General features: G+C 33.0%; 2 protein-coding genes across 2 annotated transcripts; both read left to right on the forward strand.

Annotated features, from left to right (window-relative positions):
- Positions 1-639: 639 nt before the first annotated feature.
- On the forward strand, positions 640-25,365 carry LOC139488636 (eukaryotic translation initiation factor 3 subunit B-like). The gene is made up of 17 exons (XM_071274419.1): positions 640-850; positions 3,610-3,802; positions 4,338-4,457; positions 8,992-9,049; positions 9,718-9,846; positions 10,489-10,778; positions 11,376-11,442; positions 16,210-16,256; positions 16,734-16,974; positions 17,873-17,945; positions 19,236-19,355; positions 20,018-20,096; positions 20,741-20,879; positions 21,225-21,350; positions 22,031-22,108; positions 22,643-22,751; positions 24,864-25,365. The coding sequence occupies exons 1-17, from the start codon at positions 712-714 to the stop codon at positions 24,953-24,955; spliced, it is 2,100 nt and encodes a 699-aa protein (XP_071130520.1). The 5' UTR covers positions 640-711; the 3' UTR covers positions 24,956-25,365.
- LOC139488631 (piggyBac transposable element-derived protein 4-like) lies at positions 12,116-16,046 on the forward strand. The gene has a single exon (XM_071274364.1). It carries the CDS (start codon positions 12,720-12,722, stop codon positions 14,472-14,474), a length of 1,755 nt encoding a protein of 584 aa, XP_071130465.1. The 5' UTR covers positions 12,116-12,719; the 3' UTR covers positions 14,475-16,046.
- Positions 25,366-26,639: the final 1,274 nt, after the last annotated feature.

Raw genomic sequence — 26,639 nt, forward strand, 5'->3', positions numbered from 1 at the left:
AATCGCTTAAATTTTACAATTATTTAGTTTATGTACAGCTTATTCGAAAACAACAATAAAAAATATAGGTCACCGATGTGTTAAGAAAGATACTTATATTTTAATGCAAAAAAATTGGCATTTTTGCACCAAAGGGAGATAATTTGGAGCTTTTTCAATGATATCTACATTTTAAAAGTCACCTGGGGCCAACACAAATTGATTTTTTGGAATGATTTTTGTACCATATGATAAAGGAACAACTACTTAAGGTAATAAACAAAATTTGTAATGAAAAATTAATGTTTTAATTTTTTTCTGAAAATCTTATACCCGCGAGCCTCCTTAAATGTAACTTTTCCAGTGTCTTTAAACGTCGAGATCATAAAAGTTAAATTGATTCAGATTGGTCACTTCATAGTTAGTGAAAGTATGAAAATAGTTTAATTGTGAAACTGATATTTTTTTCTCGTCTAAAAGTCCCTAAATAGGTAAAAATTGAAGATAAATGGGAAAAGTTATTATTGTGCTCCTCAATCTTTATTTTTCTGTGTTCGTCTTATCAGAGACATATAATACAAATGTAGAATATGTCTCTGGTCTTATTAACGTTTTTTTTCTTTGTTTTGTCATTTTTTGCGGAAATTGATATTATTGTTTGGTCATCGGTTTAACATTTATATTTCTACGCCTGCGCAATAAACTACCGGCGAATCCACGAGGGTTTTCAAGATGGCGGCTGATAGAAGCGATTCAGAATCGCGGAGACAAAAATCTGATTCACAGAATCAGGACGGAGAATTTGAGGATTTCGGAGAAGAACCAGACTTTAGTGACCCTGATGAATATGATGAAGATGTAACTGACGAAGGTTAACCTTCGTAACATGTTTTTTTCTACCCCATATGTGGGCTTCCGATGGTTTTCGTACTTCTGGAGTGGTTCAAAACCACTTTTATAAGATGTTTAGTCTGATTTCACCCCTTAAGTCTTGTTTTAATCCTGATCTATCTATACCAGTCCATATAATTCTTAGAGAATCCAACGATTTGCATGAAATTATGCGCAATCTGTATCTGTATCTGTATTGGGAAATCCCTCCTTCAAAGGAGCACTTCACAATGAATATATATGTCTATACACACTTAGTTTGAAAATATAAAAAATATAAATATAAACAAAAGAGATGAAATATGGGAAAGAAAGAATTTGCGTTGTAACTTGTATGATTGATGTATCCATGAGAGACTGAAAGCAACTTATATTTGTTCACAAAAATCTAAATAAATGAGATAAGAGATCAACCTTCCGTCTTCAACCAGTATCTATACCATATGTCAACTCTTTTGTCAAACCTGTTTGGCAATGGTATCAGGTCCGTTCGCGCCCAATACACGTTCGCACCCAAGGTCCGTTCGCACTCTACACGTTCGCGCCCAATTTTTATTAACATTCCAGTTGAATAATTGGAAATCATGATTGTTGTTTTAAATTGCTTTGGTGTAAATATTGAATGTATATAGCTCGGTATGAGTAAAACATTGAAGATTTTAAATGAAAAACACAAAAGATAATTGTTTTTGACAGCTTGGTAACTTTGATCTGAAACAATTAAACAATAAAATACATGTATTTTACACTATTATAACCAAAACATGATGAAATTTATTCAACACACAAAAAAAAACGTAGTCAGAATCTCACTTAGTTGTTTTGAAACAAGTCAATGAAACAAAGTTATAGCAATACACTAACCAAAACATGATTAAGAGTTATTCAACACAAAATAAAACGATGACAGAATCCCACTTTATTTATAAAAAGGATTATATTTTCTTTTAACAATACACTATCCAACTCATGATTAAGATTTATTCAACACATAAAAAAAAATGCTGTCTCACTTTATTTTAAGACAATGACAACAAGAATACTCTTGCCAAAACTTGCATGATTACTAAATCAAACAATTAAAATTGGGCGCGAACATGTAGGGTGGGAACGGACTTTGGATGCGAACATGTAGGGTGCGAAAGTAAAAGGGGGCGAACGAACCCGGATTCTTTGGCAATGGTTTGACATTGACAACCATCCTAACAAGGGATTGTCCCTCATATCCTTGATATATAATATTTGCCACTTGACATTAAGGTTCATCGTAAGGAATTGAAAAATATGGCCGTGTTTACACCTCCAAAATTACTATGAGTACAGACAAACTGGTACATCCAGGAAAGTTTTAAGGCATGGCAGGAACTAGATATATATAAAAGTTATATGAAGTCTACGTTTCAGAAAATTAAAAACTTACCTGGATTTTGATGTTCATTTTTTTCCAGTCTGCAGAAGATAGCAAAATAAACAAACACCCGAGTTTCATTTGATACGGTCCACTCAGTTACACAGTTTAAACCTGTAAATTCACCTATTGTTTACAGGTGTCTATTGTCCATTTAAATCAATACTACTCACAACATTGATTATATGAGGGGAGCTTCTCAATCGTTTTCACTACTTAGTTAATTTTTGCACCTTCTGCAGGAACGAAAAAAATGGATAGCAAAATCTAGAAAAGTTTATAATTTTCTGAAACATAAAATGCATTTAAAATTTATATATCTAGTTCCTGCCATCCCTTAAAACTGTTGCAGGTGTATAGGTTAGTCTATACTCAGAGTAAAATTTGGGGTGTAAATACGGCCATTTTAGCCAAAAGGTTATGATGAACCTTAAACACTAATTCATCAACAAGTTCAAAAATGTTCTTTCATTCTGTTGATAACAATTTTGTTAAACTACTTTTTACAATATCAGTGGCACATCCAGGGGTAGGATTGCGGGGTTGAAAACCCTCTTATTTTGGACGGTCAATGCATTTGAATGGGGACATAAAAACGAAACCCCCTTTTTATCCTGAGTTGGGACCACTCCTTTTGAAAATGGCTGGATCCGCCCTTGGATATAAAGTTTCAGTCAAACCTTGTCAAATTGTTTATTACTCTAGAGACAGTCTGAGATTTGCTGGGGAAAGTAATCAAGATATTTAAGGGAGTGTGTTCTCAGTTTCAAAATAATTAGCATTTCAAAACACTAGTATATATTGATAGGGGATTAATAAAGAAATTAAAAGAGCAAAAAAATATATAGGTCAATGTGCTTGTTTTCGAGATATTAGCCATTGAAATTTTGGTGGGAAAATATTTTCTCTTGACGTTTCATAGCTGTATCATTGACAAGTTTAAGTTCTCAAAAACTATTAAAAAATAATTAGAATATTATAACACGTTTTACAGATGGCTAAAAATCATACATGTAAAAGATTTATAAAAAGAAAAATGGGAGCTAACGGGCAAATTTTTTAAGGCATTCAAATGGATTAAACCAGAGGATTCTGAAAATCTTACAAAAATCCCAAAACATGACAAGCGTACTTATGTGCTTCCTTAAATTAAGATATGCTTAAAAGCATGCTTCTTTGGGCTTACATGTATATCATTTGCGATTTTGTACATGAATAGTAAAAATCACTTATTTGAGATTTCACATACCTTTGCATAAACTATTTGATTTATTAACAATGCATTTTCTTCTGTAAAATGTACATCACAGAAACTTATTGTTTTTTTTCAGAATTACTTGGAGATTTATTGAAATCGAAGCCAAAGGAGTCTGATGGGATTGATAACATTATTGTTGTAGACAATGTCCCAGAAGTTGGTCCTGATCGTCAAGAAAAGTTGTCAAAAGTTATTAGAAAACTGTTTGAAAAATTTGGGAAAATTGTTAACGAATATTATCCTACAGATGGGGACAAAACGAAGGGGTAAGTCTCCTTAAGACATGTTGAGTTTTGAAATATAAAATGCAGTGAATTATTCATTATTCTTTCGATACCAATTTTCATGGGTATATGTGAACTACCAATTCAAATGTCCAACAAATGAAAATTTTCTACAAACCTTGTATGCAGAGATTGGAATACATTGGAATCATTCATCAACAAAAATGCAAGTTTTTCTAATCCATGAAATCTGATACCTACGAAAATTACACTTCATAAATGAATCCACAGTTGTTGAAATTTCTGATTCGACTCATGCATGTTTAAAAAGTAGCATTTTAATTTTCAAACATGAAGGTATGGTTGTCTGTTTCAATTCCACTTTTTCAAATGTTTTTCCTAAAGTATTATACATGTAACACCATGTATATGTGATGTACAGTTTAAACTTCAACATCATAAAATGAACACTTTGCTATGGTTGAATGTTTGTTTTGTAGTTTGTGTGAAAGGGTAGAAAAGAAATATGAATTGAGTTATTTCCATTACAATTTTAATTGAGTTATTTTCTTTGCAGATACATTTTTATCGAGTATTCCTCTCCAGTACATGCCTTGGAAGCTGTCAAAATGGCTAATGGATACAAACTGGACAAACTGCATACTTTTTCTGTTAATTTGTTCTCAGATTTTGACAAGTAAGTGTTTGTTATTAAGCCTACCCCCTGACCCAACCCACATGTCAACCCCCAAATCAATTTTGTGTTTACAGTTTCACTTCACTATAAATTCAGAAACTATCTGGATGTTTATATTATTGCTAAAAATGCGACAGCGATATAACATTGGGCCAAAAATAAATAATTGTTTGTTTCCCCAAACCCGACCCTATCAAGTCAGGTGTGGGTAGGTAGGTAGGTAAATTATTTTATTTTTTTGGTAAATTTAGTTTTTTTTGGTACTTGTAAATAGGAAATTACAAACCATCATTATAGGGCAGTATTTTAAATTCTAGGGTGTACTAAGCTATCAGTTTCCTCATGTCAGATTTATTAAATAAAACTCTATGTATAATTTGAAATAGTTTATTTAATTGGGTTTCTTTTGGGTGGTAATTTTCCAATAATGACACAGTCTCTGTTGCCCCCACAGCTGCGTGACAGAAGGCACATATATCGGGCTGTGCCACGGTAGTCATAATACGGAAATTCCACATGTGTATCACAGTCTATCTGTAGGTGCACATTCACCACGCCTTCAACAGCGTCACCTGAAATAAAGAACAACAGAGATCTTTAATAGATAAAAAATAATATCCTAGAGTACTTTGTATATATATATTGGGAATTTTCAATGAAGAAAATGTCTAAAATACTGAGCCTTCTGTTTATTATATTAAGCAGTATAATCTGTCAGAAATCTGTCCAAGTTATGTCAGAGAGTGTACTAGTAGAATTAAGTCTATACCATTCATTGAAGTATGCAATTTTCCACTGAAAGAAGGATTTAAACATTGAAACCATATCAAACACTGAATAACTCAATGGAACATGCATATAAAATATAATCAACTGAGAGTGTATGGTAAATGTGGAAATTTCATTCAATGTTGGGTCACAAAATCATGCTATGCAAGACCATGTTATTATGCATTGTTATATATTAACAAGAATTCAATTTTTGTTAAAATCAAACTTAGTTTAATTTGGACCCTTTGGACTTTAATGTAGACCAATTTTAAAACGGGACCAAAAATTAAGAATCTACATACACAGTTAGATTTGGCATATCAAAGAACCCCAATTATTCAAATTTTGATGAAATCAAACAAAGTTTAATTTTGGACCCCGATTTGGACCAACTTGAAAACTGGGCCAATAATAAAAAATCTAAGTACATTTTTAGATTCAGCATATCAAAGAACCCCAAGGATTCAATTTTTGTTAAAATCAAACTAAGTTTAATTTTGGACCCTTTGGACCTTAATGTAGACCAATTTGAAAACGGGACCAAAAATTAAGAATCTACATACACAGTTAGATACGGCATATCAAAGAACCCCAATTATTCAATTTTTGATGAAATCAAACAAAGTTTAATTTGGACCCTTTGGGCCCTTTATTCCTAAACTGTTGGGACCAAAACTCCCAAAATCAATACCAACCTTCCTTTTATGGTCATAAACCTTGTGTTTAAATTTCATAGATTTCTATTTACTTATACTAAAGTTATGGTGCGAAAACCAAGAAAAATGCTTATTTGGGTCCCTTTTTGGCCCCTAATTCCTAAACTGTTGGGACCTAAACTCCCAAAATCAATACCAACCTTCCTTTTGTGGTCATAAACATTGTGTTTAAATTTCATTGATTTCTATTCACTTAAACTAAAGTTATTGTGCGAAAACCAAGAATAATGCTTATTTGGACCCTTTTTTGGCCCCTAATTCCTAAACTGTTGGAACCAAAACTCCCAAAATCAATCCCAACCTTTCTTTTGTGGTCATAAACCTTGTGTCAAAATTTCATAGATTTCTATTAACTTAACTAAAGTTATAGTGCGAAAACCAAGAAAATGCTTATTTGGGCCCTTTTTGGCCCCTAATTCCTAAAATGTTGGGACCTAAACTCCCAAAATCAATACCAACCTTCCTTTTGTGGTCATAAACATTGTGTTCAAATTTCATTGATTTCTATTCACTTAAACTAAAGTTATTGTGCGAAAACCAAGAATAATGCTTATTTGGACTCTTTTTTGGCCCCTAATTCCTAAACTGTTGGAACCAAAACTCCCAAAATCAATCCCAACCTTTCTTTTGTGGTCATAAACCTTGTGTCAAAATTTCATAGATTTCTATTAACTTAAACTAAAGTTATAGTGCGAAAACCAAGAAAATGCTTATTTGGGCCCTTTTTGGCCCCTAATTCCTAAAATGTTGGGACCAAAACTCCCAAAATCAATCCCAACCTTCCTTTTGTGGTCATAAACCTTGTGTTAAAATTTCATAGATTTCTATTCACTTTTACTTAAGTTAGAGTGCGAAAACTAAAAGTATTTTGACGACGACGCCAACGTGATAGCAATATACGACGAAAAATTTTTCAAATTTTGCGGTCGTATAAAAACGATAAGAAAATCTTTTGGGAATACTAAAAGCAAACCTTCAGGTGTGATAACAGATCCACAACAGTAGTCATACTTTGTTAGCAGTCTGTCGAATGCTCTGGATTCTCGAACAGTTACCATTGTGGCAGCCTTCTTCTTAGAAAAGTATGCATGGGCTGTCTGCTTTTACAAGATTAGTGTGGAGTGATCTGCTTTTATTAGGGACCAAATGATTAATTTAAATCAATTGCTTTCAGGCCTTGGGTCAAATTAGTAAGGGCATAAGGAAATCTTTAAGGAATTTAGGTAAAGGTTTAAAAATTTGCAAGAAAAAGAATGCAAACAAAGGTGGGTAGACTCTCCTTATCCTAAAAAAAGTCTACCTTTGCTTGCAAGAAATAGATGTTGGGACGGTCAGTTATTATGCATACCTGTTAACTTGTAAATAGCTTCTTCTTTTCGCTTAGAAAGTTTGTTGACAGCTTGACTGGCTCCCATCATTTTGTCAAAGGTATTGACATCATTTGAGGAGGAGGCTTCTTTTTCTGTAGAGGTCCCATCAATATTAATGTCAATGCAAAATTTCAAAAACTTAAATAGGTATAGGAAGATGTGGTATGAGTGCCAATGAGACAACTCTCCATCCAAATAACAATTTATAAAGGTAAACAATTATAGGTCAAGGTACATGTACGGCCTTCAACACGGAGTCTTGACTCACACCAAACAAGCTATAAAGGCTCGTATAAAGGGCCCCAAAATTACAAGTGTAAAACCATTCAAAGGGGAAAACCAACGGTCTAATCTGTATAAAAAAACGAGAAACATGTATAAATTACATAAACAAAAAGTCTTTTTTAAAGTCTAGTGCCAGTTTCATGTCATCACCGTAGTGTTGACTAAATATTTCTGTAGAACCACTTTTTTTGGATACACAGATGTGTTTTTGTCAAGAGCATCCTCCTCCTCTTCAGTCAATTTTAAATCGGCTATCATGTCCTCACATATGTCTTCAAATATTTCCCTTTTCGAAAATCTGCGTAACACATTTGTTACCAAGTCTTTCTTAATGTTTCCAGCCGAATAAACGGCAACAAAAACTGACAGAACGGCGTCCATGTAAATGTATGAACAATCTAGAGAATATTTTTCTGAATATCGTAAAGACCCGAGACCACGTGGAAGAAGAAAGCCAAGTCGCGTCATCAAGGCGTTTTCAACAATGCCGATTACAAAGGCGCTTTGAAGAACAGCGTCTCCTTCTTATGTCTTTGACTTTTCCATTTCATAGGAGCACCGCACCACCACATGAATTTCGATAAAAAAAAAATTCTACACAAAATCGGAAATAAAATTATTCCGGTCGCGGCGATTTTTCCGGGTCGGTCGGGATTGGGGAAACAAACAATATTTTATTTTAGGCCCTGCTAATATGAACTCACATTTTTTAAATTTTTATATGAATTGAACAGGACTTTCCTCAATATAGCAAAATCCTAGTAATAAATTAAATGCGCTCTATACATACCAAAAGACGGTAATAAATTAAATGCCCTCAATAATTTCTGAATTTACAGTAGTTAAGAACTGTATGTGATTCATAATCCATAAAATGTTGAGTCAGTTGCATGGTTATGAATATCGTTTACACTTTTAATGAAACTTGCAATTTGTTTATGAATTGAGTAAATATGTTAAACATGCTCTTGATAAAATGTGTCTTGTATTTAGATGAATAAATTAGCAGTTGATAGATATGGTTTTGCCTAATGTTTACATCAAGTATTTGATCTTTCCCAATTTTCATTTTGTTATAAACATTTATTATACTTAATACTTAAAGTTATACTGGGGCCTTATAGATAGACACGTTGGAATGATTAAATGTTAGTGTGGCGATTTATTGAAAATTTGTGTCATCATACTATTGAATTGAATTATATAGTGTGTTATTCAAACCAGTGTTTCAGAGATTTTCAGTTAATGTTTTTACAATGTTTAAAACAATTTGAATTGATCAACTATTAAAGTCATTAAATTTTAAAGAGAACATTGCAAAATAATGTTAAACATTTTACTTTTTATAACATTGTTGGAACACATGAATACAGAAATTCTCTTTTATTTTAGGTATGGAAATATTCCTGATGATTGGGAACCTCCAAATGCCAAACCATTTAAAGATGTGGTAAATATTGCTGTCTTTTTCAGCCTTGTACAATTGTACTTGTTATCATTGATGATTAAACCGACACTATATGAAATAATGCTCTAGAGTCAATCTTATTATTTTAAATCAACTTTGCATTCATTTGTGAATCTTCTTAAAAAAAAAGGCAGACATGGTATGGTTGTCAAAGAGACCACTCTCCACCAGAGACCAAATGACAGAAGTTTATAACACATATTTATGCAAATTGGTGTCATGTTGAGAACCTTTGAATGTCTACAGAGAGATCTTGATGATTTAATTAAATTGTTGCCCACTACCAGTAGTGTATCGTAAAGGACTACCGTAAAACCCTTTCAACATCTGTAAAAATACAATTTATTGTTACAAACTGTTCATTAGCCTTATCCAAAATTAAACATAAAATCATAAAAACTTAAATTGCTAGAGGGATATTTATCACAATTTGCAAAGGCTGAAATGTTTTCTTATCAGAGCAAGTTCATAAATAACCATGTGTTTTTTGAGAACGTGTCTGTAAAAATGAATATTGAGGGTCTTGTGGTACTATTTTATAAGCCTAGGGTTAAATACTGATTGTTTTTGTGTCTGTATTATTAAACATATCTATTGCAGACAAATATGTACCCCTTGAAAAGAAATTTAGATTTAGAATATATTTTCAGGGAAATTTGAGGTATTTCTTGCAAGAAACTGACTGCTTTGATGAATACAGTGTAATATACGACGGTGGAGAAAGAACTGCTATCCTCAAGAATTCACCAAGAGAACCAACTGTGATAGAGGAGAGAACGGTAAGGGGGGTGACAGGAGATGACAGTGAACATGCACTTAATAAACAAAAAAAAATCATCTAGTTGTTCAATCATTTTGCTGACACTTTATTTCTCAAATTATGGCCTGAACAATAAAAATGAACCCAGGGAGGCACTATGATAGTACAGTGAAAGGCTGATGTTATTCGTAGTAGACATCTGTTGATATAAAAAAAAAAAAGACAATGATAACCAATAAGACATTTCAACTAGACCTAATGATGAGAAGTTAGCTATTGGTCACTGGATCAGACTTTTAACAATGAGCAAAACTCATACCGCATAACATGATATAAAAGACTGCAAAATTGAAAATGTAAAACAATTCAGTAAGAAAACTTTCGTACAGCAACAAACAACCATCACTGAATTACAGGCTCCTGACCTAGGACAAGCTTATTCCCAATGCGATTTGGATAAACATTTTTATTAGCTCTCAAGTCTCAACTATTCCCTATTCTAGGGTAGTGGTGTAACAGTACAACATAATAACAAAATATAAAAACAGTTTAAAAATGTTAACTCTTGTTAATTGGATTTTCAAATAAAAAAATGGTTATTGATTTGCAGGAGGCTACTTAACTGTTTCAATTCGTTATGTATTTATTGTCTTTTTTTCAGAGATGGACTGAAACATATGTCAGATGGTCACAACAAGGAAGCTATCTTGCCACCTTCCATGGTAAAGGTATTGCATTGTGGGGAGGACCTAAATTTGAACAGATTATGAGATTCAGTCATCCAGGTGTACAGCTGATAGACTTTTCACCATGTGAGCGCTATCTGGTAACCTTTAGTCCGTTACAGACCAATTCAGAGGAACCAAGTGCAATCATCATATGGGACATTCGAACTGGTCAAAAGAAGAGAGGCTTTCATTGTGAAACCCAATCCACTTGGCCAATATTTAAGTTAGTATATTTTTGTTACAGACAATTGCATTGAGTGTGTAGGTAAAGGTAATATCTTTGGTTAGCTTGCTTGCTAGCTGAAATGTGAAGTCATTATAATTAAGGTATACTATCCTCCTTTAGAAGTAGTCTAGTCCTACAGACAGATAGATTGGTTATCTGTCCGACTAGTTTACTCCTAAAGGAGGGTAGTTTACCTTAACCTAATAATTGTAGTGCTCATTTTGTTACAAGAAGTCAGTATTAATAGCATGGCATATATGGTGTGCCCTTTACAAAAGTTTTTATAAAACAGATAAATGCAGGCAGGCATTTGTTCTTCTAATAAATATAGATGATAACTTCCATCTTGCAACTAAAGTCTATTCATCTGATGTGAATAGAACATTAGAAGTTAAGTGTTTCAAAGATTTGTTAATGAAGAGGTCATTGTTAAATTAATAGATTTTCCGAGTTAAGCCAATGTAATTCCATTCTTTTTTTATCTTTCAGTTATGTATACTTCTTACCTACAATAGTTTTTAGAATGGAATAATAGTTGCTTTTGAGTAAATGCTAAAATTAAAATTGAAATAATTTTTCATATGTCAATTTTAGATGGAATCCTGATGGTGCATACTTTGCCAGAATAAGTCCAGATACACTCAGTGTATATGAGACACCAGTAAGTACTAGTAAACAATTATTGGATATAGGAAGATGTGGTATGCGTGTCAATGAGACAACACTCCATCCAAGTCACAATATATAAAAGTAAACCATTAAAGGTCAAGGTATGGTCTTCAACACGGAGCCTTGGCTCACACCGAACAGCAAGCTATAAAGGGCCCCAAAAAATTAATGGTATAAAACCATTTGAACAGGAAAACCAACGGTCTAATCTATATTAAAAACGAGAAACCTTTATGAACCACATAAACAAACGACAACTACTGTATAGTTATGGAGGGAAGCAGTCTGCACCGTTAGCCACTAGTCCAATGCCCCAGACTAGTAAATATTAATTCGGACTGGTGAAAATTTTCACAATTTTCTAGTCATATAGGGATTTGTCATATAAGTTTTGATATTTAGTGTCCGGACTAGAAGATGAAAAAGTTTTTGGTGCAGACTGAGGGAAGCGATTTACAATTATTAAAACGTTGAAAAGACTGTCTGACTACACTTCACAGAAAACTTGTGAGTGAGCAGCCAAATATTGGGTTGTAGTGCAGTGGCTTTGTAAAATTCTGTAGTTCCTACTTCACAATACAATTGGCAAAAAGAAGAATTTAGTTGAAAAATTTTGAACAATATATCAAAAGCTCTTAACCCTTTCGCGGCGAGTATATCCTTGAGGATACACAATGCGCAGGGCGGATGTATCCTTGAGGATACATGATGCGCAGGGCGAGTGTATCTTTCAGGATACATAAATATTGTCCCAATGAAAACCGCAATTTTACGGTATTTGCCGTTCTTAACAGTTGAAATCAATGCTTCAATCAAAATCTACGATACCTGAGGGTCATATTTTAGTTCTTCAGCAGCATTAATAACATCGTGAAAGGTAAATAAATCAAATCGGAAAATTTTATTTTCTAAAATTAGAACCGGAAACACGTTTTGAGGTCATGTGAGGATTCAAAATGGCTCCTCTCGATAACAAGCAGTGGAAGTACGGGTGTTTTCGCTCTTTTAAAGTAGCCCTTCACATTTCATAGGTATTGTTTGATATATAATAATAATAAATGATTCAATATATATTTATAAATAATGAAAGCGATCATTGGTAGGCCCTTTTCCCCACAAGTAGGCACAAGACAGGTAAGACTTGCATGTAGTTTTAATTTTTTGTCACCGGTTTCGAGGGGAAAAGATAATTGGGTTTGGAATGTACGGGAAAATGCACGAAATTAATTAAGGAAGTACAAGTTCGTCTGCTACTATTGCAGTCTAAAAATGTCGTCAGACGAATCTGACGGCGACTTTGAAGGGTTTAGTGAAACTGATGTTATAAATGCCGAACAAGAGGTTTTGGCCGCTGAGGAAAGGTTGCGAGTTATTTTGAGTGAACAGGGGATAGGGGATGACAGTGATGGAGATCTCAATGAGTCTGAAAATGAGGATGAAGGGGAGGAGGAGGTGCATATTGATGAGAGAGGAGATGGTGGCGATGGATGGCACTCTAGGTTTGATATTTATGAAAGGGGTTTACCACATTTATTTAATCCTCGTGGCAATACTGGGCCAAGTCGCGTCATGGGTGCTGAAAAGGAAGTCTTAGATTTTTGGCAACTCTACATGGGTGATCAATTTCTTGAGTTTCTTATTAACCAAACAGATAGTTATGCCAACTATAACATTCAGCATAGGCCAAACGATAACAAAATGCCTTGGAGTATCCCAACTTTACCAGAAATTAAAGCATTTCTTGGTCTAACCTACCAAATGGGAATAAATCGCAAACCATCTACTAAATTATATTGGTCAACCGATCCAGTTATGGTCACCCCAATATTTTCATCAACAATGACCAGAGACAGATACACCCAAATATTGCGGTACCTCCATTTCTCTAACGTTGCAAATGAACCTAGACAAGGAGAACCAAATTATGATCCTTTATATAAAATTAAACCTGTAGTTAACCATTTAAATAATAAATTTGCTTTAGAATATATACCAAAAAGAAATGTCACCATTGATGAGTGTATGGTACCTTTCAAAGGGAGAACATTATTGAAACAATACTTACCAAGTAAACCACATAAATGGGGCGTAAAGGTTTGGATGCTGGCAGAATCTGCCAACAGCTACATACAATATATAGATGTGTATCCAGGTAGAACAGTTAGAACAGAGGGCAGTCTGGGTTCTTCGGTGGTAAAGAATTGTTTAGAAGGTGCAAATATTGCAGGTCAGGGCTATCATGTTTATACCGATAACTTTTTTACATCGCCTAACCTTTATTTAGAGTTGTGGGAGAATTATGACACAGCTGCATGTGGAACAGTCCGTAACACTAGGGCAGGTTTGCCAAAAGATATCATGTGTAAAAAGCCAGTTAATGTTGTAACTCGTGGAGACCATCAATTCAGGCAAAAAGGTGCTTTGTTAGCGGTATCTTGGAAGGACAAAAAAACTGTATCAGTATTGTCAACAATACACAATGAAAGCATTGGTCAAGTTACTCGTTCAGTAAATGTTGACAGCCAATTTGCAAGACAGGAGTTTAATTGCCCATCTGCTATTGTTGACTACACTTGTAATATGGGTGGTGTTGACAAAGCAGATCAATACATTCAGTATTATTGTTATCACCAGAAAACCTTAAAATGGCCAAAAAAAGTATTTTTTAGTCTACTTGAGATGGTTAAATTTAATGCCTACAGATTATTCACATTAAGTCCAAACCATTCTTCAAACCTCACATTCCTTCAGTTTTCTTGTTTGCTGATAAAAGGATTGATCAATGGATATTCTGCCGGGGTACGGAGAGGAAGGCCATTACTTGCCCCTGATCAGAGATTGATTCAAAGACACATGCCTACAACTTTAAATAGTAAAGGCAGGTGTCATGTCTGTTACATGAGACAGAAGAATGGCAAGCAAGACAATATAAGACAAACTAAATATGGGTGTTCAGTATGTGGCAAACACCTCTGTATGCCTCAATGCTTCACAATTTACCATACAGAGAAGAATTACTGCTAGACTGACTTTGTGTTCTTTGTTTAATACCGTTTATTGTTCCAGTTTTATTCATGGATTTGTGTTATAACTTTTAAACTTTTTTCAAATTGACCTTTAATTAACTGAATAATCATGACAATTGGTGTACAAAATGTGAGGAAAAGCAAGAGAATTACAAAGAAATAATCCTTGAGTGAATGGCACACAATTCATAGGTGAGTCACTGAATGTTGGTTGTTTTTTGTTCTTGTTCGTTTAAATCTTATTGTTGAAAATTTATAAATTATTTTGAAGACTTTAGTTATACATGTACTGATAAAAAAAAATATCTTTCAGTTTCAGTACATTTAAGTTTTGTAACTTGATATGGTAAAAAAACCTGCACTGAATGATCAAGAATTGAGAATACCTGTTATGTGTGTACACAATAAATGAATGTAAAATTTCATTTTATAAGTGAAAGAACACAGGTTTGAACATTGTTTTCAATTTAGACTTGTATACTATATAATGAAATTCGAAAACTGAGTGATTTTAAAACTGGAAATACAAATAGTGAATCCATGAATAAAGCTGTAACATATCGGGGAATTACAATTGGTACTAGAGAAAGTTGAAAGTTACCTTTGCCTAAAAAAAAAAAAAACTACAAATGTTCTTGTACATAATGGTGATTCTGATTATTTATTTCTATATTTAATAGTATAGTAAATAACTGACATTCCTGGCCAGCTATTCTGCTCTATTCTTCTATTCTTCTAAAATAAGTTGCAAGAGCTGATTGAAAAAAGGCATAATATAATTTGTCTTTGTTGAATCTGAGTATAGAAGATCATAGAAAGGTTTCTTTTTGCAAAGCATTTATTTTAGCATTGAAAAGTATTTTTTTTTGCAATTTTTTTTTTTTTTTTGCAAAGTTTCTAAAACAAAATAGTGACATTTATTCTTGGAGTATGAATCATAAATTTCATATCTAATTTGTTTGATAATCGCTCTTATCAAAATTAAACAGTGTTTTGAATTTTAACAACGTATCTGTGGTTCCATATATTATTGTACATCGAAAAAGAGTAGTCGTTCGTCGATTGACAGAGTTGTCTTTTCATCAGTACAAATGGCGGTCGTAAACGGAAAGTCAAAACGGTCAATAATGAAAGATAAAAAGCTTCGAACTTGCCATAAACGATGTTTGAATGACCAAATCGATTGATAAGATAAATGAGAAGACTCGGTAATAGCGATTTGCCGGATATTATACGTTTTAAATGCATTTTACACGTATTCAGTATCGAAATTTTGGCAACATTGAGCAAACAAGGTAACAAAATCAAACTTTCAAACATCATAAGGACTTTATTATTCGTTTCAATTTGATAAGACATAGAAAATATTAAACATAGTAATCTATTCAACTTCCGTATCAGTTTTTTTTGCAATCTGTGCCGTGGTTTTCCAGTTGCTTGACGTTTTTCAAGTTGCAACTTTTCTTGAAGCACCGATCACGAAATTAATTCAGGCTGGGGAATCTGAGCGTGCAAATTTGCCTCGGCCACAGAAACCCGCGGAAAAAATAAATTCAGTAGTGAAAGTGTTAAGCCCTGCATTGGTTTAAAAGACATTCAGACATAAAAAGACATGGAACTTCTATAAGTTAGACCTGTCTAATAAGATGATTTTCTTAGACAGACAGATGGCAGCACTATTTTTTTTTTTTTTGAATTAAATCTTAAAATTTGTTTTTGTTTCTCTATTTTAGTCTTTTGGTTTGTTAGACAAGAAAAGTTTGAAAATTACAGGCGTTAGGTAAGTATTAGCATTTTAAATTGTTATAAAAGATAGATCATAAATCTCTGCATTAGTTTGTCACTTTTGGATCACTGTGAAATGGAAATAAATGTTTCAGTGTGACTGCTTCAAAGATTCCAATTTTTAGAATGAGAAAGCAGTCAATCATTTTGCAAAAAAATTGTTTTTATGAGGATTAACAATTGGTAGGATAGTTTCCCTGTTCTTCATATCAGCAGAAGCATTAAAATCTGTGTTTTGTTTAGTCACTTAAAAGAGAAGAGACATAACTTTGTTTTAAGTTTGTGCATATATTTAATATGTATGTACTTCTGTTTCAGAAATTACAACCCAGATAACTAATAGTTTATGAAATTTTTCCTTACTATCATAAAAATGGACACATTGTGATTTCTAAGAAATTTTTGAAAGAAATATGGTATAAGAACTGTTTCAACACAAATATTAAACTTATATCATTTAATTTTTCAACAGAGACTTCAGCTGGTCCCCCACAGACAACCTTATAGCCTATTGGGTACCAGAAGATCAGAATGTACCAGCTAGGGTGACATTGATACAGATGCCAAGCAGGCAGGAAGTGTGCGTCAAGAATCTCTTTAATGTAGCAGACTGTAAAATGCATTGGCAAAAGAATGGAGACTACCTTTGTGTCAAAGTAGATCGATATTCTAAAGCCAAAAAAATGGAAGAGAAAGAACAGTATAAATACAGTGTAAGTAAAATTGAGAATGGAAATGGGGAATGTGTCTAAGAGACAACAACCCTACCAAAGAGCAGACAACAGCTGAAGGCCACCAATGGGTCTTCAATGCAGTGAAAAACTCCGGCACCCGAGGCGTTTTACAGCTTGCCCCTTAATGTATACTAGTACAGGGATAAAGGACGCCATACTAAACTTCGAAATATATACAAGAAACTGAAACTAAATATCATACAAGACTAATAAAGGTCAGAGGCTCCTGACTTGGGACAGGCGCAAACATGGGGAGGGGTTAAACATGTTTTTTTAAGGTCTCAACCCTCCTCCTATACCTCTAGCCAATGTAGAAAATACTCACAACAATATGCACAGTATGACCAAGTGACTGTGTACAGGGAATAAGCTTTAAAATTTCACTGCAGGAGCCCAACTAACAAACTTAAAATTAAGCATTGACAATATGGGAATATTCTGTAAAAAGTTAAGAGCCAGCCAAGTTTTTCAGTAGCATTGGATACAGGTCTTTGTTAAGCTTATTCGCTACTGTGTGGTTGTCTAATTATGAAGATTCTATAATTTTGCAAAAAATTCTACAGGAAACATTAAGTCAAAAACAAAAACTTGCATTTTGAATTTTAATAGCGTTATTTGTATGCTATCTATTACTGTCTATTTATTGACAATATCAATTATAGATGCATATAAAATGTTCTGAATTAAAACAATAAGGGCTGTGCCATTTAATGATTGACATTGCCATAACTTAAAAATAAATTCATCATTTCTATTTCTTCATTTTGTGTAATGTTGTGCATATAATAAAAGCATTTAAACCAGTAATTCAGCTTGTCCAATGTCCAGTGGTAGTATGCACATAGTCTTTAATGTATTGTATTGTTTTGTTTTGCAGGGAATGTATTACAACTTTGAATTGTTTAGAATCAGAGAGAAACAGATTCCTGTAGATAAGCTGGAAGTTAAAGGTAATGATTGAATATATATTGCTTGCAAATTTATTTGGAAAGAACTAATTTTGCTCGAAAAACTGAAACATGATGTGTTTTTTTTCATCGAACAAATTTATATTTATAAATGGTTGATAGCTTGTACTGTCTTGTTGGTGTTTTCACCACATCATCTCCTATCCATAGATATCAATGTAAGCATATCTTGTGTGGGACTTCAACATTCATGCTGATGTTGCCAAAAAACCAAAGAATGAAAACATTAGGAAAAAAGTTGTAAATAATCCTAAGTGAATTGACATATTATTATGTTTGCAGAATGATAGGAAAATAGAAGGACCAAAACTATCTATCATACAAACCCATAAAATACTACAAACATCTATTTGATGAACTTGTGCAGTAAGACATGCGTTAAAATGTATTGTATGATTGTAGTTCATAGTACAAACAAATCAACATCTTATATACTGTTATTGTTTAACCCTTTCACCGATTGCTGCCCAGACAGAAGCTACTCTGAGACGATGGCTTCCCTGGCTACTATTGCTCAAGTGGGAGATCTTCATAATAAATGTCAATAAAAACTTGTTTGTAGTTATTTGTGTATTTATTTCATTCACTAACACTATGTTCACAGTTTTATTCATGTTTTGATAATTTTTTCCTCATAAAATATTCAAATTTTCAAATTTTCTGCATTATCTAGGTGAAATTCTCAAAATTCTGCTCTTTGACCCCAAATCGTAATTTTTTAACCCAAAACGGCAAACTTTTGAAAAATTTTATGAGGCTGTACAAATTCCTCTCACTGAACGATGTCCATTCCAAGTGTTTTGTACATAAAACGACATTTTATGTCAAAAAAGTATACTAGTTTGGCTTCAATTCTTCCATATTCTTTCAAAAAAAATGTTCCCTCATTTCAAATTCTCGTAAATTCCGTAAATTTCGTCTGATTTTGACACGGTTTTCAACAAACGGAAGCCCCATGTTTACACTTTCATCCGGGTATTCATCAAAGAAAGATAACTCATGTTTGCACTGTTTTGAGCGGGAAACATAAAAGATGTATTCCGATCCCGGTAAAACGGGACTCATCGTCAGTTGTCTGAAGCGTGAATCCCGGTAAACCGGGACTCATCGGCGAAAGGGTTAAAAATAGATATAGTGTCTACTAAATAACTGCATCATTTTCCTTTGCTATTATTGAAATATTTTGTTTTTCTGCTCAACATTTTTAGCTCAACTTGCCCAAGGAGTTTTACAGGATGGCAATTGCCATGTTAATAATTATTTTTCTTTCAGAAAGTGTCATGGCTTTTGCCTGGGAACCAACAGGAAATAAGTTTGCCTTTATCCATGGAGAGAGTCCTAGGATATCTGTATCATTTTACAGTATAAGAGCTGGCAAGGTAGAATTAATAAGTAAGTCGTATATAAAAAAATTTAGTTGTTGGATATGTGAAAATTGTGAAAACACCTTTTTGTTCAAAACCATTCACATTTGCATTTCAAAATTGAGGAATGTGTAAAAATATGATGTTTATGCCTTGTAAATAACAAACTTAACTTTGACAAGAAAATTTAAGCAGGCAGAGCATCTCTTAGATTCATTAAAAATAATGAAAGCATTTTTCAGATCAGCAGGTCTGGTAAAAATTATGTGAGAAGCTATAAGGTTTTCATTTTGGATGCTCAGAAATGGGTTAAATGGGAGGATACACAAACAAAATTACTACCATATGAATATATATAAAAGGACTTGCACTTTTATGACAGCTCTTTATTTTGATCTTATTCAACAAACTGGAGCACTCACAATGGAAAATTGGAATACAATAAAATTTAAACAAGGAAATCTAATATAAAGTGATTGTTTGATTTAGGTTTGGTTTCTGTTTCATGTTTATATATAGTAAAGAAAAAAATCATGTAAATTCACTAGCAGACTTTCATTTTTTTGGCAAATTGAGAATATTTTTTATAAGTTTGAAGATAAGGCCAGGTAAAGGTTTACTTTATATGTTTATTAAGAAGTATTGCATAATTTATTTGCTTTTATTTTATTTTACATTTGATATTTGTAGAAACTTTGGAAAGAAGACAAGCTAACCATTTGTTTTGGAGTCCTGCTGGACAGTTTATAGTTTTAGCTGGACTTAGAAAGTAAGTTATACAATAGTATTAATTGATCTGGTCATAAGATCATATACAGATTCAATATTGCTCATCAAGGGTGGATGTTAATGTACTAGATAACTAGCACACATTCAGATGAGAAGGAGGTCTTGTTTCTTTATTTGATAAAGGAGTCCTCAACGGTAATTTTTCATGTAAAGCCATTTCTGAATGTTTATTTTCACATGATTTGCTATCATTTCACCAAAGTCATGAAAGTTAATGTGATATTTTTCAGTGAAAATTTCTTTGATGGTAATTATTAAACAAAAATCCTTGAATTATGATTTGTGTTTGATATGAGTGACTGCCATAAATCTTCTTACAAAAATCATTTATTTTACAATGCATATGACAGTATTCAGTGTTTTCCCTAGATAATTCATTTAGCATCCTGGTATACAGGGGAAATTGAAAAACTATCTTGTTTTTAAGAATTATAGCATCACATCCATAACATTATCTATAGGAAAACCATTTCAGATAGCATCACATTTAAGATTATAGCATAAAATGCTCAAGGGAGAACACTGAGTATTTGACCTTTTTTTCAGCAGTTTAATGAATAGTTCGTTGGAGTTTGTATAAATCATAGATACAATTATTTATATGACAGTTTTGACTTTTTTCAGTATGAATGGTGTGTTAGAGTTTGTAGATGCCTCAGATGTTACAGTGATGGCTAATACTGAACATTTCATGGCAACAGACGTAGAATGGGATCCTACAGGCAGATATGTTGTCTCAGCTGTTAGCTGGTGGGGTCATAAGGTCAGTAATAATCTTAGTTAGATGCTTCGTATTCGTTTGATATTTATCCTGCCTTCAGAAGGGAGACTTTGTCAGGTGTTTTCAATTATATATTTTGGTGTATTGTCAATCAAACATCTTCTTTTTATAGCATCAAGTATATTGGCTGACAACTTTAGTTACATGTTTTAGACACAAAAACAATGGTAGGGCACAAAAAAATACTTTATAATAAAAAAAATTAAACAAATTGTGTTTTTTGTGTAGACTGCTTTTTTGTGGGTGGGTACTGGGGTAGAGAACTTTTTCTTTTTTGGCCTGCTTATTAATTATTTATTACTTTATTGAATGAATAATTTGTTACAGGTTGACAATGCATACTGGATCTGGTCATTCCAAGGCCGATTATTACTGAAACAGCCTCAAGAAAGGTTCTGTCAACTACAGTGGAGACCTAGACCTCAATGTTTATTATCTACTGAAGAGCTTAAGGTAAAATTTATGTACAGCAAGACTAGAAGTTGAAATGGAACAACCCATTATATTTAATTTTGTATGCTAGTCACAATTAAGGATATGCAACTGAACTAGTTGAATGAATTTGAACATTGAGTTGCTTACCATTTTAGAGTTATGTCCCTTTAAAACTTAAAAAAAAATGCAAATTTTGTTCACTTCCGCACTCTAATTTAAGTTTGCCTCTTCCAAATTTTATGAAGCTCATATATAGCTAAAAACTACAACAGGCAGACAGTTTAAATTTTGGCAGTAGGTATTTCATTAACTGATCTAGAGTTATGCTTCAGTTGGGGCATTGGTGTCCTTTTGACACATTGACAATCTTCTTTAATTTTAGTTAATCTGTCAAAAAAATTTAAATCTTCATTCCCAGCATACAGCTTTAGCTTGTTCACTGAAAATTGGAAAAATAATGAAGGTCTCTATTTTATTTGTGAAATATGAGTGAGAATTCTTTCAAAATATGTGATCATTTGTATAGAAAGCACATAAAATTAGCAAACAAAAAAATTGTCTTACATTTGTCATCAAATCTCCAATTTCAAATACATAAATGTTTAAAAAAAACAACTAGATATTGTACATACATTAATTTCGGTTTTAATGACATAAAATGAACATATGGTTTCTCAAAGTTATATTGTTTTATTCAGGGTCTTAAGAAGAACATGAAGAAATACACTGAACAGTTTGAATCAGTTGACAGGTTGAGACAGTCTAATGTCTCTTCAGTAAGTTTGTAAACCTAAGTTAGAATATTGCTGACCGTACTGAATATAGGGGTATCTTATGATTTTCTATAAGGCAATACCCTTGGTGTTAATTTACATGTTTTTCTCAAACCAAAAGTTTATTTTCTCTGTTTGGATCACTATGATAAACCTATGATAAAATGATGGGAACCTGACAAAATTTTAACAACAATAAATCAATACAAAATCTTCCAACAAGATATGAAGTTGTTAAATCTTTTCTTGATACCTAATTGGGGTATTAATTTCTGTTTTCCCTAAACATGGACTTTTAGCATTACTGTTTAAATATTTAGGTGGCAACACTCATCTTAATTTAAAAACATGTATTTATTTTAGTATTTCCGACTCGTTTATTTTTTTGCCTTCTATAGATATGGTTTATGAAGATTATATAATAGTTTTTTGTGTCCTTGACCTTATGGTTTATGAACTCATGAAGATAATATCATAGTATCTTGTGTCCTTGACCTTGAATACCATTCATTTGAGGTTTTATAATCTATTTTACAGGAGCAAATAGAGAAGAGGAAAACCCTCATGGCTGAGTTCAAGAAATTCAGAGAGGAGAAAGAAGAGGAGTTGGATCACTATAAAAGCAGGAGGATAGCATTACGAGGAGGTATGTATAGATGATTGAGGCAGATAGACATCATAGACGGGCCCCCCCTTTCGTGGGAAAAATTTGGTTGATTATATTGGGAATCATTGAAGCATGACTGGAGCGGGCCCCCCCCCCCCCCCCCCCCCCCCCCCCCCCTTAGGAAAAGTCCTGGATCCGCCACTGGACATCGTAGAGGCACATATACAGTTAATGGATAGACATTTTACAAGTCTCACTCATCACATTGCCTTGGTGGGTCTCTTCTTTTTCGAAGAGTCATCTTTGTGATAAATTGATTTAATGAAGGTTTTGGAATGATTTGTATTTTAGTCTTTGTCTGGAATAGTTATGGTATGGGTTGCAAAATGGGGGAGTAGGTTAAGTGGAACTTGACTCCTTCCATCTGTCCAAAACAAACATTTTGTCAACATTGTCTTGGCTTCATTGAAAGGGAATATTTTAATATTTGGTCTGCAGCTTGACAGGGTTGAATTGTAAGGAGTAAGCAATTGTTACATTAAAGCTATTTTGATCTGAGCGTCACTGATGAGTCTTATGTATACTAAACGCGCATCAGGCGTATTCGAATATAATCCTGGTACCTTTGGTAACTATTTACATGTCATGTACCTAGTTTCTGTTTGCCAACAGTTTGAAATATAACAACATTCATTGTGCAAGGGAAATTTTTGTCAAAGTTTTCTTGGCTTTTATCAAAGGGAGTGATTTTATATTTAGTCTTTTTAAGATCAGTTAGGCCATAGTTGTTTTTTTATTTGTTTTGCGTCCGCGTGCGGGTAGGTTTTCGGCCAATTTGTGTCATAAACAAACACAAAGTTTTTTTTGTTCGTCAGTAGAAAATCCGTATTTTCCGGGTTTTTCCAGCCGTGTTTTTGTGTATTCTTATTCTCAAATCTATTTTGCGCTTTAAATAACAAGTACGCTCCTTATTTAAAGCGTTTAAGCGATCTTGACTTCGATACATGTGACAGCAGAAATGGCCAGTATAAATGTGCCGGCGAGCGAGATCGTTTGTGTTTCACTTTTCAAAGATAAAAGGATCGTTCTGGCTCCATATGCCTTTCCGCTCGCCTGCACAGAAACTTTTTCTCAGATCCTAGAGAGCCTTTACGTAGCCAGCATAAGAGACACGTTAAATACAAGATTCAATGAACCTATCACCATAGGGGATAAAACTCTGATAAAATGTTATGTTTCATCTAGCTCTAACGGGGAAAAAATTGAAATGAATACATCTCTCAAGGCTATAGATGCTGTTAAAATGTTTGGTGCATATGTAAGCTTTGAGCTGACTGACAAATTTTGTGAAAAAACTATAATACTTGCTTGAAGCAAGAGTTACCTCCCATTTGCACAGTTATCTTATTTTATAATTGAAATAAATTTTTATACTTTTTTAAATGAAAAATAGTAGTTTTTGCAAATATTTCTAATAAATTTCTTTAAATGATATCTACTGTCTGATAAGATAGGATAAATTAGTATGTACATTTTTAATTCCACAAGATATTAAGATATAAAACATAATTTCATTAGTTTATTTTCTGAAAAAAAAGTATGCAGAACAAAATATTACTATATTGCCAAAAAGTTTACATAAAGTATTCCAATTATAGGAAGATAACTCTGCAAATGGGAGATAATTCATGCTTAAAGCATTATTGATTTGATACAGGGAATTATTGATTATACATAGGTTTTAATACAACATGACACATCTCAGATCAAAACATGTCTCTTCTCAAAGGCTTCAGTATAAATGGGAAATGTTTGAAATACCAAGGCCATTTCTCAGAATATAGTCATATCAAGTTTGTACATTGCTAAATTTCCTGTTTGTCATGTTTGCTCTTTCACTTAGATATGACAGTATTGATCTAAAGTCACTGTTAATCAGTCCAGAACTTAAGCAGACTCTTGTGTTATTTTCTTTGTGTGTGTTTTTTTTCCTTGCTGTCTGGTAGGTTTTCTCAGAATCAGTTGACGCAAAACAAAGAAAAAAACAGACACGTCCTTATGCTTAGGTAAACTACTTACATCAATCAATTGATTATATTAAAATGACATATTTTATCGAAAAATAAATTCTATTTTGTTTGTTGTTTTTAGGCGTGGATACTGACATCTTGTATGAAGAAGAGATTGATGAAGAAGTTGTTGAATTCCTTTTGAAAGTTGAAGAGAAAGTCCTTGACGAGTAGACCACAGGATTCCACCACGTTTAGGTCAACTCTTGCTGTTTAATTATTATTTTTAACACCAGCCATTATCAGCGGCAGCCATCTTGAAAACAGCAAGGGGAGACTACTTATTGAAGATTTTTAATTGGAATAATTAGTGCTGACATTAGAATATATAATAATGAAGATTTTGCTCTCAAATACGTTGTCATGGTTTCTGAAAGTGCTTATGAATTTGCTTTTATTTATTTATCCGTCTATCCCGCTCAGTATCCTATTTTCTCACTTTTCAGGACAGTTTCCCGTACCTTATCGATTATGTGTAGTCCATTTTAGTAATGCTATAAAATTTAAATGCAGCCAATTTTTAAAATGTAGGAAGAGAATTATAAACTTTTTAATCAAAACTTACAGTAAAAATTTTGGATCCATTTGTTTGTTTCTGAATTTTTTGACTGCTACATTTTGTCACATTTTACATGTTCTGAAACATGCAAACTATGCATTCAGAAAGATATTTAATGGTGGCCGATGTAAATCTAGGAGATTTTGTATAATGGACAGTGAGTCTCAAAAATGATGACTTAAGCTATTATAGGTGTAAATTGTACAGCCTTCAACAATAAGAAAAACCCATTGTGTATAGTCAGCCTTAAAAGGACCAGATATTAAAATAGAAACAAAACAAAAAAACATAATTTATGAGCAAACAATCAACGAAAAACAGATATAACATACAGCAACCAATGACAACCACTCAATTACAGGCTCATAGAGAATGTGGAGTGGTTAAACATGTTTGTAAGTGCATTATATGTGGGTACTCAGTTAATGAGAAAATAAATATTCTGCCCGAATCAAACAGTAGACATCAAATGGATTTTGGGCACAGATGTAAAAAAAACAACAACATATAAGTGATGTTGGGAATTAATGCAGTAACTATAATAGATCAAGAGAAACCAAGAATCAGAATAAGGTACACACATGATAATGCATGACTTATTGTCAATTAACCCCTGGAAGCAGTTAAAGATCAGGCGTTTTTTTAAGTTCAGAAATAATTTAAAAGACAAACTGATAACAATAAAAATTGTCAAAAATAAAAGATTCAACCATTGGATGTAAAGAGACATTGCCTTTCATGATGATTTGAAGACTTCGTGTTCCAGACAATCATTAATACCATGATGGGCATGGTAGAAAAAGTTAACAGCAAAAATGTTTAACAAGACTGTTTTTCTATTTTGGTCAATCATATCTTGGGAACTATTACAGATAGATAGATACTGCACTGTAAAAATTATCAATATCAAAGTTCGGATTTAGAGATGCTCACTACAGATATCATATGGGATAATCCAAAGACTAAATAAGTCCCACTGCTAACCTTTTTTTCATTAAAAAAAAAGATCATTTCCTATCCCTCTCCCTCTTGAGTTACTAAGGTGTTATATGTTTCAAAGAATTGAAGTCTTGGACTGGTTCTTTTAGTTTTACATTATTTGGGTAAATTTGGTTTGATTTGATGATCAACAAACTGCAATGTTCAGAAAAAATTCTAGCATTTTCATTTTATTGAAATAAACATGAAGTATAAAAAAGAAGATGTGGTATGATTTACAATGAGTCAACTATCCACAAAAGACCAAAATGACACAGACATTAACAAATATAGGTCACTGTACGGCCTTCAACAATGAGC

Source organism: Mytilus edulis, chromosome 9 (genome assembly GCF_963676685.1).
Source record: "Mytilus edulis chromosome 9, xbMytEdul2.2, whole genome shotgun sequence".
In the NCBI taxonomy this organism is placed as follows: Eukaryota; Metazoa; Mollusca; class Bivalvia; order Mytilida; family Mytilidae; genus Mytilus; species Mytilus edulis.

Bases quoted from the DNA above. Each gene is read 5' to 3' on its own strand.
- LOC139488636 (XM_071274419.1), top strand. From the start codon at position 712: ATGGCGGCTGATAGAAGCGATTCAGAATCGCGGAGACAAAAATCTGAT. The intron at 22,109-22,642 runs GTAAGTTTGTAA...TCTATTTTACAG, and splicing joins GACAGTCTAATGTCTCTTCA to GAGCAAATAGAGAAGAGGAA. The intron at 22,752-24,863 runs GTATGTATAGAT...TGTTGTTTTTAG, and splicing joins GAGGATAGCATTACGAGGAG to GCGTGGATACTGACATCTTG.
- LOC139488631 (XM_071274364.1), top strand. From the start codon at position 12,720: ATGTCGTCAGACGAATCTGACGGCGACTTTGAAGGGTTTAGTGAAACT.